The 16,658-nt window shown below is 41.8% G+C and overlaps 2 protein-coding genes across 3 annotated transcripts; one reads left to right on the forward strand and one right to left on the reverse strand.

Moving 5' to 3' along the window:
• The first annotated feature begins 778 nt into the window (after positions 1 to 778).
• Positions 779 to 11,454, forward strand: tmem39a (transmembrane protein 39A). 2 transcript variants are annotated; one of them, XM_075483529.1, is made up of 10 exons: positions 779 to 797; positions 885 to 1,061; positions 3,439 to 3,601; positions 4,741 to 4,963; positions 5,137 to 5,220; positions 5,347 to 5,501; positions 6,425 to 6,782; positions 6,923 to 7,110; positions 7,202 to 7,322; positions 8,437 to 11,454. In XM_075483529.1, exons 3-10 carry the CDS (start codon positions 3,489 to 3,491, stop codon positions 8,674 to 8,676), a joined length of 1,482 nt encoding a protein of 493 aa, XP_075339644.1. In that variant the 5' UTR covers positions 779 to 797; positions 885 to 1,061; positions 3,439 to 3,488; the 3' UTR covers positions 8,677 to 11,454. The 2 variants fall into 2 exon arrangements, with proteins under 2 accessions (XP_075339644.1, XP_075339549.1); XM_075483434.1 differs by lacking the exon at positions 779 to 797 and having other exon boundaries at positions 804 to 1,061.
• Positions 11,455 to 11,523: 69 nt separating this feature from the next.
• LOC142384384 (serine protease 23-like) lies at positions 11,524 to 14,554 on the reverse strand. Its single transcript, XM_075470590.1, has 2 exons — positions 14,265 to 14,554; positions 11,524 to 13,583 (listed from the first exon to the last, which is right to left on the reverse strand). Exons 1-2 carry the CDS (start codon positions 14,288 to 14,290, stop codon positions 12,407 to 12,409), a joined length of 1,203 nt encoding a protein of 400 aa, XP_075326705.1. The 5' UTR covers positions 14,291 to 14,554; the 3' UTR covers positions 11,524 to 12,406.
• Between the last annotated feature and the right edge of the window lie 2,104 nt (positions 14,555 to 16,658).

Below are 16,658 nucleotides of genomic sequence, written 5' to 3' on the forward strand. Positions count from 1 at the left end.
TGATTTGATTAATTTTGCCAATAAAAGGACAAAACAATTTCACAGTCAATCATTATCTAAAACGTAATGTATATCTGTTTTCCTCTCATTCAAAATTCAGACTAGGTCATATTCAATTCACTATTTGGCTTAAACCATAGACCTTTCTTTCAATATTGTCTCCATCTTAACACGCATTCAAATCAGAGATTTATTAAGCATAACATTTACACCTAACATTTTCAGAGATTACGACACAGTCTTCGTGAAATTATGAAGTGTTGCCAACAGGGTTTTGCATCTCTTTGAGGCCTTGTGGTCAGAACAGAGTTACAACAAGCATTCCCCTTTGCGGTTTCAGTTGGGGACTTCCTCTTTAACTTATCTCTGTCAAACTCAAACTGAACTTTATTTTTTTGTAAGAACTTTATTTAAACAATATTAGTATACAACAAACCAACAGATTGAAGTATACAACACAATACAACAACCATGCAAACAAACAACCAGGGGTGATAATTAAATAAGAACATGCAAAGACGTACATATTGAAATTGTCCTTAGAGCCTTTTCATTTGTAGAGTCTGTTATTGATTTGATATATATTTCCATATCTTTAATTAAAACAGAAAAACATGGTGTTTTATGAGCAAATTTACATTTATGAATATAAAATTTAGCAAAGAGGATTAGCAGGTTTCTTATAAAGAAACATTTAGCATCCTTTTTATGAAAAAACTCAAACTGAACTGCGACTGTGCAGTGCGCGCGAGCGCTGAAGTCGCGTCCTGATGACGGCACGTGGAGAGGAGGTGCAGGTTTGCCACGTCGGTCTCTGTGCAACGCATTTACACTGTTGCTGCTGGTGCCCCGGACTAACTTTTAGACGTGTTTTATGCTTTCAGTCGGGGAGAGAAGGACTCGCCCGTGTCGCTGTTGCGGTCATAGCTCGTGGCCACATCGGAGCAGTGTTGGATATCGAAGCTGGACGGCGGAGAAATGCTCGGTGCTATCTGGAGTCGTCACACAACTGACTGATGCATCCTCGTACAATTCAGTCCCCCGCATGTTGTCGATGTTGCGTGAGTAGATGTGGCTTTAGATAGCTTCTTAACGATCTGAAGTTCGATTCCTCAACCAGCCGGAGAGCTACGGGCTCCACTCTTTGTGTTTTAAAACAGCCTTTTTAAAGTGAGCTCCCAAGTTTTTCCGCCATGTAAAAAATGTCAACGTTGCCTGATGCCATGATTCACACAAGGTGCTCTACTGCATGTCTTAGCAAGTCTCCAGTCAAAAACACCTCCCATTGAAATGTTCCACCGAGGAAAGACCGTATAGTTAAACACCCCCCACCCACCCCCACACAACCCCCGACGTGTAAAGCTGAAAGAGAGAAACATACTGCGCCTCCACAAAAGGACAAAACAATGCAATCTCCCATTGTAGTTGCTTTCTGATGCTTATAGTTCCTGTTTTCACTGTTGAATTTCAGCAGTAACTGAGGTCCCCTGTGACGTGTTTTTTGTGGATTGCGCGTCTTAACGTCTGTTTCCTGTTTGTAGACTCGGCTCTAATACTGTGTGTTTTTTCTTTTTCTTATTGCAGCTACACAGTGCCTTCTGAATGTGTTTCATTATCTTCGCCATCGTGTTTCATAGAGCGCATCGGCAGAAAGGAAATGATGATTTACACAGGATGGATGCTGATTTTAGTTTCATTTAGGAGCCCACAACTGACTCATTAAAAAGGGGCGGGACGAGACTTTTAGTTAAAAAGCCACTGAGCGATGAGATAAATTGTACATTATATCAAGGCCGAGCATGACGAGTTTCAGATGCAACTTTGATGTCTTTGGTTTGATAGGGCCGCCACGCACAGCTGGTTTGTGTATGGTCACATCATTTCAAATTTCTTGTTTTGGCCTTTTATTGAGTTTCAGGTTACATCAAGAGGTTGTGTAGCATGAAACATGATAGAACTGAATCTTAAGATTATCTACATTTTCGACTACTCTTGGTTATTTCCTGGATTAACGGAGTAATTATACTTCTGGAATCTGACTACCGGCATTTTTTTCACCGTTTTCTCATAATTTAAAAACCTTCAAAATGAAAATAATGGCCAGACTACCTGTCAGCGGCAGTATTTGTAATCTGCATCTCAAAACACAAGTGTTAAGCACCACATTCTCCATCAAGATCGATATTTTTGCATTATTTAAACACAAAGCTGTTAAATAAGTGTTTTATTTGCATGATTTAAAACTGCCAGACAGGTGCGTTGTAGAACTGAACAGTGTCATAGCTTAAATAAGCTGACATTTTTGGTGTGAAAAAAATAGAGACAAATCTAAAGGAGAGGCGTTGGAAAAATCATCAAAGAATGTCTCTGATTGGCCCTTTTTGTCCTATCAGGAGACACAAGTGTAATCAATACCAGCCCAATATTGGCCACATTCCATTCAGCTCTCTCAGAGGGTTGTTCTTCCCTGCTTTAAGATAGAGAAGAGCGGTTGATGTTGATGTTGTTTGTTACACCTCTGTGTTTGCTTGCAAGGTTGAAGTGTGTTATAAAGACGGTACTGAGATAAACTTTAATCTGTCTTGTTGATGACGGTTCCTGCTGAGAGCTTCAGTGTCGAAGACCTGCCAGATATTAAAAGAAACAATCAAGACAAACTCCTCTGTCATTTGTTTTTGAGATGCACTCGAAAGTTGCCTCTGCAAACACCTCCAGGCAGTCGTATCCCAAGATTAGTTTAAGTAGACAGGACAGCTTCTAAACAGGTTTGGTGTTCTGGGTGGTTGGAAATTGGTGATTGCTGTGTTTGTGTTGTTAAATAGCTGTTTGACCGCAAACAGGGAGTCTTTGGAATGGTTTGCTGATGTTGTGTCGGTGGCGTTATGAAAAATTGTTTCCGTGACGTTACATTTCCAGAGGATGGACCATTCACGGTCCTGCAATAAATCCCAACTCACTGAGGTTTATATTTGTTCAGTGTTGAGCCAGTATGTAGTCACTTTGTTTGACATTGTTTGAGGTGTTAGTTTTGTTGCATTGTACTGGTAGGTGTGGCTAATATAATATATGGTTACCAGTAAGAAACTATTTTATTCTTATACTGATTGATGAAATTTCTGACGTTGAAAAGATAAAACAAGTTGACTGGGGGGGATAAGTTGAGAGCCACAGAATTGCAGACATCCCTATGTGCAGTGCTCTGATATTCCTTCCTTAAATAACTTTACTACTGTTTACGCCTAAGTTAAGTTAATGCCTCGGGCTGGTCTATCCCAAAGGCTTTTCAATGGTCTCCCAGATGCTGTTGATTAAAGCTTGTCCACTGGCTTTCAGTTCTACTTGAATTGTTTTTCTGTCTAATGATCTGTTTTCATGATCTTCATTGATTTTATTTATTTTTTTAATTTATTTATTTATTTTTTTTTCCCGTTCCTGTAGTGGCCTGGCAGTACATGGTGGCATTTTGAGAGGAACGGTAACTGGCGACCATGCCAGGAGGCCGCAGGGGTCCCAGCAGACAGCAGATAAGTCGCTCCGCTCTGCCATCCCTGCAGACTCTCGTTGGTGGCAACGTTGGCAATGGCACAGGCCTCAGGAGCAGGTACGTGCACACTCATGCGTGCTCAAAGCCGCTGTAACAACAGTTTAGTTAGAACACATTCCTAAGGACTAACACTTCTTTTGGGGAGAGAGAGAGAGAGAGAGGTAGAGAAAGAAAACAATATTAACTTAATGTCAACAGACTCTTATGATGGCAGAATACATTTATTGAATGAAATATTATTTATCATAATATCAGACATAAAGAAAATGGGCTATCTTTGTTTTTATTTAACATCAAAATTGAAATGTATAAAAATAATTCAAATGATTTATAAAAAATAAGACACTCAGACACACCTCTTACTTCCACAGTTGAGCATCTGCTCCTGTTTAACCACTAAGCAGAGGTGGTGAAGGGGCCTGACGTTTCTGATCATGCATCAGTCCCTGCAAGTTTTGTTTTAGCGTCTCGCTATCGCTCTCTAACTTCCACATTCTTTACTCTTCCTGCTGACTGCGCTCTCATCATCAGTTGTCAGAGCCAGGACCTCTCGACGGAACACTCTCTCCTCTGTTTTGGATGTGTAACGTAGAGTCTGCATTTTCAGACTCAAAGTGACTCTCAAAGTTGTACACAGGAACGGTGACGGCACTGACAACAGAGCTGACTTAACACGTCACACAGCTGATGATCATGATTCAAGAGAGAGGCTGCTGTGTTTGCTTTTATTTATTGTTTCATGGATATTAGGTTTCATTTACTACTACCTCCGCCTGCACTGTTGAAATGTGAACCTTTTGCGCAGGTGCAGGTTGTACATCCTGACCAGCGGTTTGAAGTGGTCTTTGTGGTGTGTTCGAGGGCTGTTTTGATTTTTCAGATACCTGCAGCATACAAAGACACAGCAGGGAGCCTCCAGTGGCTGCTGGTTCTTCACATCAGTTTGGTGTGTAAGAGCCCTTGGAGCTCATTAACGTTTTTTTCTCCTGCTTGAAATAATCATTTTTACCGATGCGTCCCAACCGTTGGCCTTCACTCTTCACTTTCCAGGCAAATGTTTCTGTAATTTTTTTTTTTTTTTCTACAAAATTTGTAGCAGGTGTAAAGTGACACAAACATTGTACCAAATACTCACTCTGTGTCCCAGAGATATCTGTTTTGAATGTTTCTGTTTTCATTTGTCCACGTCTGCTCAGGAGCAATAACTCGATGGGTCTGTCTGCCCCGCCTCTTTCTGCCCTCATCACTCCGGAGCCGGTCCGTCACTCGAGGATTCCCGAGCTGCCCTCGGACAGCAGCCTGCTGTTTGAGTTCCTGCTTTTTCTTTACTTGCTGGTTGCCTTGTTTGTCCAGTACATCAACATCTACAGGACGGTGTGGTGGTACCCATACAGCCACCCTGCTGCCTCTACCTCGCTTGTAAGAACACACACCAACACACATCAGCGCTCTTGATGCTCTTGCTTTCCTAACTTTAAAACTTGTGTAGGAACTGCTCATAACAGATTTTTATTGTGAGATTCAGACCTAACTGAAAAGTATAACTAAAAATGTGGAAAACTAATAAAAGTACATTATTTTTGTCCTTGTAGAACTTTCATCTAATGGACTACCACCTTGCTATCTTCATTACAGTCATGTTGGCCAGGAGGCTTGTTTGGACAATTGTTTCAGAGGTAAACCCATCCTGATCTGTTTTGAGTTATCTAGCACTCTATATCCCACAGAACCCCAGTGGGAACTGAACCCTGTTTGATGGCAGTTTTTAGTGCCACAGTTCCTCTGATATCTGTCTCGTGCAGGTGTCTCAGAGCAGCGGAGGATCCCTGCTCCGTTATGTGGTACTAATCGCAGCACGGCTCAGCTTGCTGACGTTGTGCGGCTGGGTGCTCTGCTGGACGCTGGTCAACCTGTGCAAGAACCACTCTGTGCTCAATCTTCTCTTCCTGGGATACCCGTAAGTCTGTGATGCACTTCGCTCTCTAAAGCACAGTTTTAGTTTAATTCCTCTTCTGAATGGTGGGCCTAACCCAAACGGCCTGCTATCAGAATCTTTTTCTCCTGGAATATATTCCTAATGATGCACTCAATTCTAGCTTGATGGAGAATTGTGGGGAAGAACTTGAATCAAAGTCAAAAGTCAAATTTATTTGTATAGCACATTTCATGTACAAAACAATTCAAAGTGCTTTACATAAGATGAAAGCATTGCAGCGGGGAGTGTAAGAAGCATTAAAATACATAAAAGAATATAAAGAGAAACAAATAAAATTCTTAAAATGAATTAAAAACAAGCAACAGTCTAGATGAGTTCAAAGATACCGTGCAGATTTCATGCATAGACGCATGAGAAAAGAAATGTTTTTAACCTGGAGAGTACTTGCTCCTTTTGTGGAATGGGTGTGAAATTCAGATTGTCACTTTTGAAAAGCTACAGAAACTCTCTGAGTCACCCTTTTGTGCTTCAAACGATGAAGGGAATTGCAAAAAAAACCCCAAAAAAACAACTCCTGTCTTTTTCTATTTGGGTAAAGAAGATGCAAAAATGCTATTAAGGTCTCACTTAAAACATTGTTGTGACACCTAAGCTATCACATCACTGTCGAAGAAAAAGCTGAACTTATCAGCACGGAGAATGTTTAAAGCAAATGATTCACAAAGATGTTGTTTGATCTGGTATTTCAGTTATAATGCTGTGAGGCAGGTTCGTACTGTATGTGCTAATGGAAGTAAACAATGGAGTCTGCTGTCCTTTAATGTGTCTCACATTTGTCAAATTTGCATGATTTTTATGATCACACATATTCATTTCATCCCTCAATCATCTGGAACTAAAACATGCTGTGTTGTTGTCCTCCTCTTCTCACCTCTCCACACTAGATTTGGTGTGTACGTGCCGCTCTGCTGTTTCCATCAGGAGGGAGGGAAAAGCCAAGCGGCTGCAGCCGACTGCGATTACCCAGCCGACCACCAGCAGGCCGACCTGACAGAGTCCCCCTTCTTTCGGCCACGCGACTTCCTCCTCCTGTTACGAGAGAACCTCAGAGAGCAGTTTTCCAGCCCTCCACACATGCCCACTCACACCTGCCCACAACACACACACTCAGACACGCCAGAAATGATTCGAGCAGAGGTGGAAGAGCTGAAGAGCGACTTCAACCGGCGAATCAAGGAAGTGCTGTTCAACTCTTTGTTCAGTGCTTACTATGTCGCCTTCCTGCCTCTCTGCTTTGTGAAAGTAGGTATCTTTATGTGGCTTTCGGTGTTAAAGTGCAAACAGTTTTTGTCATACCGTACCATTAATTCATCGCCGGTCATGTTGCTGCTGCAGTTGTGCCTGCTTTCTTGATCATTTTGTTGTTGACGCTCTCTCAACAGAGTACCCAGTACTATGACATGCGCTGGTCATGTGAGCATCTGATTATGGTGTGGATCAATGCATTTGTGATGTTGATGAGCCAACTGCTCCCCCCCGGCTACTGTGACTTGCTTCATCGCTCGTCGGCTCACCTGGGCCGCTGGCAGAAACTGGAGCACGGCTCATACAGTAACGCACCTCAGCACGTGTGAGTAGCCCTTGGTGTACACATCTATTCACTTGAAACCAAATTAAATTGTACTTTTAAAACAATTATTTTTGTGTTGATCATTTTTCAGGTGGTCAGAAAGCACCATTTGGCCTCAGGGGGTTTTGGTACGACACAGTCGATGTCTATATAGAGCAGTCGGACCTTATAATGTTGCTCTGCCCTCTGATGTTTCCCATGCAAGGTTTTATGTGAGTATCTTTTTAAAAAAATGTTATCACCGTCACAGAGGACATAACCTATTTATTCACACTGATGATGGTTGATTGAATTATGACATCTTTACCATATAAACTACACAGCTGTTAGATGTTCTTGCTGCAAACCCTGAAGTCCACTCTCCCATACTTTAAGTAACAGGTCACTTGTCCTGTCGAATAGTCTGAAAAATGATCTCTTATCATCTTTTCCTAAGAGCTTTCCTGGGATTCTTAAGAAAATTCTTAAGAAATAATTACTATGCTGCAATGACAATTCAGTCACAAGTAAACTAATCAAAACTGAGTGATGTGAGTTTGCAGCACTGAAACTGCAGATGTTCAATAAAAATTCTGCAGAAAGTCCTTTAGATACTGATGCAGTCTTATCACGTTGTTACACAAAGGTTATATCATATATATCGTATCAGAGATGATGTGAAATATAACCTTGTTGTCAAGGTTCATAATGAAGGAGGAGGCGTATATTACTGCCACAGGCTTCTCACGCTCCTTTTCCCATGTTTATCCACACAAATTGCAGTTTGTACAAATGGATAAAAAATAATCAAGCATCATATTGAAGATTGTGGTCGCATGAAGTAGTAGGACAGAATGATCTCCTTCTACTGTATATAAGGATGGTCTGGTGTATTCTGTGCTTAAGGAGATATTAAAAGAAGTGTTGGAGCTCCTTTCTGTGGAATTTGGAGAATCAGAACAGCTCTTATCTTGGCAGCTGCTCAGAAACTCTGGACCTTTTCACTCAGTTCCGAATGTTATGAAACAAAATAGACCATTCGACTGTACCTCGGCCTTTGCCTATACACTCATTGGTATAGTACAGCTTTAATGCCTCTTTTATACAGGATTTATATGGATTTTTCTGACTCAAACAAACATTGGGCTGCATGTTCCCACATTTTTGACATCTGCCTGCCAGCCAGCAGTCCAAGTCAAGTTAACTGTTCTCTTTAAACTGTCTGTATGTGTATATTATAGTCTTAATTTCATTGTCTACTTCCTCTTTTATTGGTTGTTCTCATCTGTGACCAACTTCATACTGAGTCATTTTTAGTTCTAACTTTGCTGTCTGTTGGTTTTGCAGTTCCTGTTCCACAAGCCATTGCGGATCCTGAACCTGCTGATTTGGATAGAGTCCAGTGTGGTTTCATACCAGTTATACTCTCTGTTGCGCTCTGAGCGCTGGAACCACACATTGTCTTTGGGCCTTATTCTCTTCTGCAACTACTATGTGCTTTTTAAACTGCTCCGAGACCGCATTGTGCTGGGCAAAGCCTATTCCTTTCCTCTGTCCTCCAACAGTTTAGGGCTCAAGTCACAGTAAAGGAACTGCACAGCAGGACCTCGTCTACAAACTCTGGATGTGGAGGGGAAATAGTTGTGTGTCGAGGGACAGACTGTGAACTCATAATTGTGTTTTGATACGGTTCTATTTTTAATGCAATGTTTATACATACCTATTTAAAAGAGTATTTTTTATTTTGTATACTATTTCTGTGTTACACCGGGCATTACCACGCTGACAACATTAGCATTTTATGTTACATTGTTGCTAGGCGACAGGGAAATTAGGATGCCTGGGGGTGACTTTCACCAAAGATATTTTAAGTGCACGTGGCCAATCACAGAGCAGACCTGGCCTCGGTTTGTCAGTTAAACCGGATGAGCAACTTGGACGAGAGGAAGGAGTCGTTCCTGAGATCCCGATTGTTCTGAATTCAGCTTCAACCTTACCTCTTAAATCTGGAGGTAGGTGTTTCGGGGGGCTGCAGGGGGTTTTGATCATTTCAGCATTGGTGCAGCAGTTTTTTGTCAATCCTGTTCCGTTGTTCTTAAAGAGATGGTTTGCCTTTTTTTTTTTTAAAGAATGCTTGTATTTTTTTTTTTTTTCTGGGCAAAGCATTAAATGAGAGTATGAATACTGCTCATAGTAGCCCAGCACCTGGATACAGTGGAAACAGTTAGTGTGGCAAGATTTAAGAGCAGGCTGATAGACTTTCTTTTGTTTTTACTCCCCTTGTTCAAACCACACAAAACTGAAGTATTAGACAATTATTCATGCATACTGACAAATAGATGCTTTTGATTTTTTTTTAATAGAGCTAAAGGCAACAGAATCCTCATTTTTCTTTGCCTTGACTTGGCTTCAGACACACTGGCTTTTTCAGTATTTCTTCTCTCAAACTAAGCTAAGCAAATCCCACAGCTGGTTACAGATTCATGTTTACTGTACAGCCAAGAGAGAGACGTCAACTTTCATACTTGACTCTAAACCAACACAAAAAAGATGAGGAAATCCCCAAAATGTTGAACTGTTTCATAAAGCTGAGTCTTGGTCTTTTTTTTTTTTTTGCTGTTTTTTTTCTTTACCACCAAGATCAGAAAATCTCCCAATCAAACTGATCTGACATCAGTCATTAGGAAATTCTCTTATTTACAGTCTGTAGAGAATGCTGTCCTCCGTCTTTCATCATATTACTGTTCTTACTTTCAGTATCTGTTTGTGTCATATCATTGTCCTTCTTAAGGGACATTTACAGAGCCAGCCTTTGCTGATTTAAATGTGTTAAACTATTGAGAGATTTCAGAGACTATTGGCATCCATAAAGTCCAAGCACATTTAGAAAACTAACTATGGTTACAAAAATACAGTCCTGCCTCACTTGGGTTTTGGTTATTTTGGTTAAACATGTGAAATGCTGGTATTATAAGCAGATGATTAAGTTCAGAACACGAAACGTTGGATGTCTGTCCACACTTTGACAACAATAAATCACCTTGCAGCGACAGTGAATTACTCTTATGTGCTCTCTTCAAGTTTACGGGATTTGAAATGGAGTGGCATCGGGGCACTTTTTTTTTTCTTTTCTTTTTTCTTTTAATCCAATGCAGATAACAAAATGAATGGGGCTGATAATAACATTTTTCTGCTGGTACATTCCAGGACCTAAACTTTCTCCTAAGCTCTCGTATGGATTCAATAGCAGACACCGTTTGATTGGGACATTTTAAGCAGTGATGGAAATTGAATCGACAGCAGGGAGATAACGCCGTCATATCACCATGAAGGGGTGTTCCAAACAAGTTGCCTTTCTGTTTAACCACACTCTGGGAACATCTGCCTACACTTCATTGCTTTTCTCTGTTTGAGCCTCGTCTCAGCCGGCTGCTTCATTCTACAGTTTGCGCTCAAATGTGGGCAGTGTTAGCATCGAAACCCGAGAATCAAGATTTTCTGTCCTTGTTTTCATTCCCACTTTAACTGCCTCGCTTAGGTTTTGGTTTGAGTTTTAATGAAGGCACGGAAAGTACTCTGAGATGAGACTGTGTTCATCATGAGCACACAAGCTTAACCGGTCCTTAATTAAACCCAAATGCCTTGCACGTGCCAGTTTGTCTGCAAACTTGCCTCTAAGTTCAGTTCTTTGGTGCTTGTGTTCTGTTTGCATTTTTCACGTGAATGTAGCAAACCTTTGCAGCTGGATGGTGCTGTTGTGTTGGATTGGTATGTTTGTGTAGTTGATGGAAACGAGCCTCAAACTGAGCACCGTCACTGAAGAAGCATTTTTTTGAATGGTTGTAGTATTGGCATCTTTTACTTGCCCTTAACTAAATGATAACACTGACATGAGTCATTTTTAAGGTTTGCATTTCAGTCAGGCTTCTGTTTGAGTTACTTAAATGAGCAGATTGTTGGCCACTTTCATTTAGTGACACCAGTAAAGGCTGAAAAAGAGAGCTAAGGAATGAAATATGGAGAGATTTCAAATGTATCACATCTTAACCACAGTGACCTGAAGTGTTCATCTCCTTTGACTTTACATGAAAAAATCTAAAGCGAGGATAAAAATAGTCATGATGTTGTGTGGCTCATTTGTTATGAAGTGTTAAAAAAAAAAAAAAAAAAAAAGCAATTTGCAGCCTGGGTTCTCTTATTTTTCCTTATGAATGCATCATGTCCCAGGATCCAGGTTCAGACTCATGGTTATTCAGTGTGCCGGTGTCGGGGAACTTAGGAGCTGTTCGTCTTATCTCTGTTGTTCAGCTTCTCCACAGCATTTCAGAATATTCTGACACCTGAAATAAAATGCTGTTAAACCAACATTGTGCCCTTTTATGTGCAAAACCTATATCGTATGAGTGGAATGAGGAAAAGAAAGTGACAGAGCTGTTTATTTCAGACAATATATTTGATTAAATCCTCCAAACTCTTCCATTTTAGAAAAGTCACAAGAGCAGCTTCAAAAGTGCATACAGAAGCCTCTGCTGAGCTGACATGATTCAAATAGTGGAAACCTGCAGTGCATTGTGCGGCCACCAGATGGCACTAAGCAATAAAACAACATTCAACAACTTGTGGCTCTAACAAGTCGCACATCAGTTTTGGGAGAAGACATTTGCAGTTGATGAAATCATCTGCCTTAAATTGAGTGTTCTTCCAAAAGCTTTTTATCATTTTAAATTCAGCACAGTATGCTTTCAGATAACTTGTTTGTCCATTAAGACCAGACAAGATGGTTTTACACGAAAACAGTTTGCAACTTTGGTAGCTGACTTGTACATTCATTCTCAGATGCAACATTCAGTAGAAAAAGTCTTAACAGTGCAGTCTTTAGTATAAGCTCAATGGAAAGGCTATAGTTGTGTAAAGGTAGTTTGCACCGACTCACTCCTTCAGTCCATGTTCCACATCATAGGAGTTCAAAGATAACTTGATTATCCAGATTAATGTTTCAACAAGCAGATAATAATTGTTTTACATTCTAAAAAAAAATGCAAATGAAGATGCAACGTAGAATTAGCGTGGCCTGTTTACATAATTCAGTGGCATTACTGTTGTATTTTTTCGCTGTCATACTAACACTGGAGTCTGAGAATTAGGGTGACAAACAAAATTTTGATATTTATAGTAACGCTGTGTCAGTGCTACACACAATAGGATGGCAAAATGTGGATTATTTAGGCCCCAATGTCCCCGGAGGATGTTTGATGATGTGGTGAGCCTGTGGTTTTGTAGCTCCACCTCTGTTTGGTCATTCCTCTCCATCATTTCATCACCCCTCTCTGCAGTCCACAAAGTTTCCTTTTATCCAGTAGCAGATCTGCGCATATTTTAGAGGTGTGATTCTTACCGCTACATTAAATTCGTGAGATGCCCCTTGTCGTTCTACCCACTGATGCCCAGAAAACACACCTATCACCTTTCGCTCCCAGCGCCGGCGTCGCCCATCCCACATCCGGGCGTAGACTCCCGAGCCACTGGCCCCGGGCTGAGCATCACAGTGCTGGTACAACAAGTCCGTAGTCTCCTCTCCGGCTGGACAGAACCGATACACAAGCTTTCCTGCACGGTCATTATCAAATCCTGAAAAGTGAACTCGACGACCAGGCAGTCTCTGAGCTGGGGGGCTAACCCCCAACTTCATGTGACGTCGTTTGTGGGGTTTCTTGAGTTCGAGCAAAGCGTAGTCATAGTCCATCCCAATGTCATTGGCATTTCCTTTAATCCATCCTTTCGGAACATGGGTGCGTTTGGCTCTGATCCACTGGAACTTCATCTTGTCGTTGATCGGTGGGGTGTATGGAGCAGGGCCTCCCTCAATGTGATTGGTAAAGTTGGAGGGAAGGTAAATGGAAGAATATTGTGTTTCTCGATGCTTAGGTTTTAAAAAGCCAACCCGAAGCTTCTGGGCTCCTTTTACATAATTTTTACCATCATGGACACAATGAGCAGCTGTGAGTACATGACGGTCCCCCACCAGTGTACCAGAACATCCAGTTGACAGTTTAACAGCCACTGAGAATGGATATTTAAGCAAGAAGTTCTGCCCCGCAATGCTGAAACGTCCATCATGGCCAAAGATCTGTCGCTTTCTTCTGACGTGTGATCGCTCTGCCTTTCCGGCAGTTCCAGTGGAGTATTCTGAGCTGGTGTTGGAAGTGGGTTTGTAGCCATAAATCCCAATGGATGTCTCAGTGAGTTGACCATCAGAATGCAGAGTCTCAAAGGCCAGAAGATGCCGCAAGTCCCAGTAGCTCGGGCGAGGGGCTTTCTTGTGGCATTCAGGGTCACAGGGGGAGATGACATCTAAGCGAGCCGGAGACAGGAAGTTAGGAGCTGGTCGAGCATCCGTCTGCTGGGGTAGGACCACAGGGACACGCTGGAGAATCCACTGAGGCCGTGAGGAGGAAACGGGAGCAAGGAAAAGGAGACATAGGAGGATGCTAAGCCTGTGGATGGACAGAAGGCGATCATGTAAACAACTGTGATTAAAAAAGAGGGAAATTTGTCATAATATTTCTGCAAAACACAAGTGGTTTAACATGACCAGATGTCTGGACATCGGCTCTCATAAAACATCCTCATGCCTAAAGCCTGCATCGTGTATTTACAATTACATGCATGGGTGGGTTGTTTAAACTTCAAGAACTTTTATCTGCGCTGGAACTCAGCAGCAATAATCTTCCCCTGGCTTTAATGCTGCAAATATGACAAACAGGGTAAAGATCAGGGCTCTCTTGGCCCTGATGGAAAATTCCTGAAGTAGCCCAAGGGATTGGCCATGAGCCCATCAGTGTACAATACAAGCTGTCTTTTTGCTTATGACTAAACAGTGAAACTATCCATTGTTTTTTGTAGTCTAAAGACACGCACCTTTTTCCCCCCTGTTTATTTTCTGATGTTCCCTACATGTTTCTTGCAGCTCACAGTAGCTCACAGTAAAGAGGTGAAAGGGCATAACTTATTTTGGGAAAAGTCAACAGGAATTGTTATCCAACAACTCGTTATGAATAGTTTCTTAATCCTACATCTTCACCCAGTATTATATCGTATTTTTTCCGCAGCTTAACAGACTTTTTCACATCCAACCGTTCGTTACGCACAGACTGACTTGTTCTGCGGTGACTTACCGGGGGAGCGTTGCACGGGAGCGCATGGTCCTGCCTCTGCAGGTGAGCCGGTGGCCGAACACGGAGGGAAAACCCCTCAAACAGCAGGCAGAGCCTCCGATGAAAGCTGGGCTGGCAAAGCCTACGACTCCAAACAGACACCGGTGGTCACCTCCGTTCTTTTTCTCAGCAACTGCAGACTTTACTTGTTCCGTGACAGTCTGGAGTGGTCCAAAAGAAGCAAGCCGGTCCACTGCGGAGAAGCTGGATCATTGCGCGCTGCTGCTGGAGAAGAAGGAGGAGGTTTCTGCCGTTTGCCTGAGTTCCAAAGTGTCACATCCGCCAACGATGATACAGAGCGAGAACCACAGAGCCTGACACTGTCATGTGATATCACATTACCGTTGCTAATTAATCAAAATAAATATTGATTTCACTCTGCATATGGTACATCACAAAGATTTAATCAGAGCTGCGTCCAATGATGATTACCTTTATTGACTCATCCCATCTGATAAATGCCCAGACGTTTGGTCTAATTTTTTTGTGCTTGAGTAAATCAGTCTCTTAAACTATTGGGTTAACCCGTTCTCTTATTATTGCTTAAAACGTCTTTGGAAGTACAGTAGTATCTTTCAGGCCTATCTAAGAGGCAGCAGCTCAAATAAAAAATATGATATACCGGAATATTATATATTCCAGAGTTTCAGCAGAAGTTAAGAAGTAAAGTGATCCATTAGGGTCTTTCAAGAGTTCTGCTGGAGTATTACCATCTTCTATGGGGATTTTTCACAGGCTTGCAAACCAAAAGGTCGTTATTAAAGAAATGAAAGCTACATTCAAACAATAGAATTGTGTTCCATCCATCCTTTCTTTATACCCACTTAATCCAGTTCAAGCTGGAACCTATCCGACATGCCATTGGGCGAGAGGCAGGGTACACCCTGGACCGGTCGTCAGTCCGTCACAGGGCCACACAGAGACGAACAACCATGCACGCTCACACTCAGTCCTCGGGTAAATTTGGAATCGCCAATGAACAGAACTTGGGAGGAAGCCAGAGTATCCACACATGAACTTGGAGAAAGGCTCCAGCCTGAATTCGAAGCAGCAATCCACTTGCTGTAAGGTGACAGTGGTAACAACCACACAACCATGCAGCCCCTTGTCAAATGTAATATTTTTTGTTGGATCATATATGAAGCTGATTTACCCCCACTTTACTCATCCCCCAAATTTACAGAGGAAACTCAACAAGACAGAGCAGACAGCAGGCTCTGTTCTGCATGTCCTCAACGGATGTTGTTGTGAGATTGAAGATTTGAAATGTAAGCGTGCACGAAGGAAGATTGAACACTGAGTCACAGAGTACATGTTTGTGAATGTTTTGGGAAAAATGTGACATTCTGCACATAACTTTTTTTTCTTCTCTTCTTGTGGTCACAAACACATACACAAATGCTCGCAAACAACTCATAAAGTAACTATGCAGAACGCATACACCAATGTTTTGCCCAGACAAACTCTCAGTGTGTTTATAATAGATAATCTTGGTGTTTACCACGGGAGAAACCTGATTATTTCACAACAAAACCTCTCAAGTTTCACATCTTGCAGCTGTGATTTGATCATTTGTTTGAAAAAGCTGTTGTTGTAAGGCTGAGAGGAATTAGTTGAGTGGGCAGAGAGTGGATCTGATGCCAGTGTTGGAAGTTTGCTTCCCACCGGGAACCACCCATGCTGACAATTAGCTGTTAGTGGATTATTATCCTATGTAATGATTTCCTTAGGAACGACTGCCATCAGAAATATGGGAGGGGAGAAAAATAGCAGAGAGGTGTAGGTGGTGAGATGGGGAATAATGGATGCCTGAACTGTCACCCCATCCCTCTTTATTCTACAGTAGAGTGTTCATAGTTGGACTGAAAACTGAATAACTGAAATCCTCCTCGAAATCTGTCTTTGCTAAGCTCATATCACTGATGGTGTTGTTACAGGTGCCACTGTTGCATTATCTTCATCATTTGAGTACTGAGAAATCCAGTGAATGTAATTATTAGAGTGACATGTTCCCCTTTCTTGCTTCTCAGCAGCTAAATAGTTCAGATTCGCTGTCCCATTTTTCTCATTATAGTGCACCAATTGTTCTCAGTGGGAGACAGGTCTGGACTGCAGGCAGGTCAGTTTAGCAAACAGACTGTCTTCAAGCACGCTGTAAGCATTGCAGAATGTGGTTTACAATTTTCTTGCTGAAATGTGCAAGGCAATGACAGAGTTCTAATCTGAATTCCAGGAAGTTGCTCCAAAGCTAATTCTTCGCGGATGTACAAGTTACTCATTCTATGTCCTCTGATGTACCCCTGAATAAGCACAAAGGCTTCCTAAAAACGTTGTCTAAACAAAGTGGATGGATCC

Source organism: Odontesthes bonariensis, chromosome 1 (genome assembly GCF_027942865.1).
Source record: "Odontesthes bonariensis isolate fOdoBon6 chromosome 1, fOdoBon6.hap1, whole genome shotgun sequence".
NCBI classification, from domain to species: Eukaryota; Metazoa; Chordata; class Actinopteri; order Atheriniformes; family Atherinopsidae; genus Odontesthes; species Odontesthes bonariensis.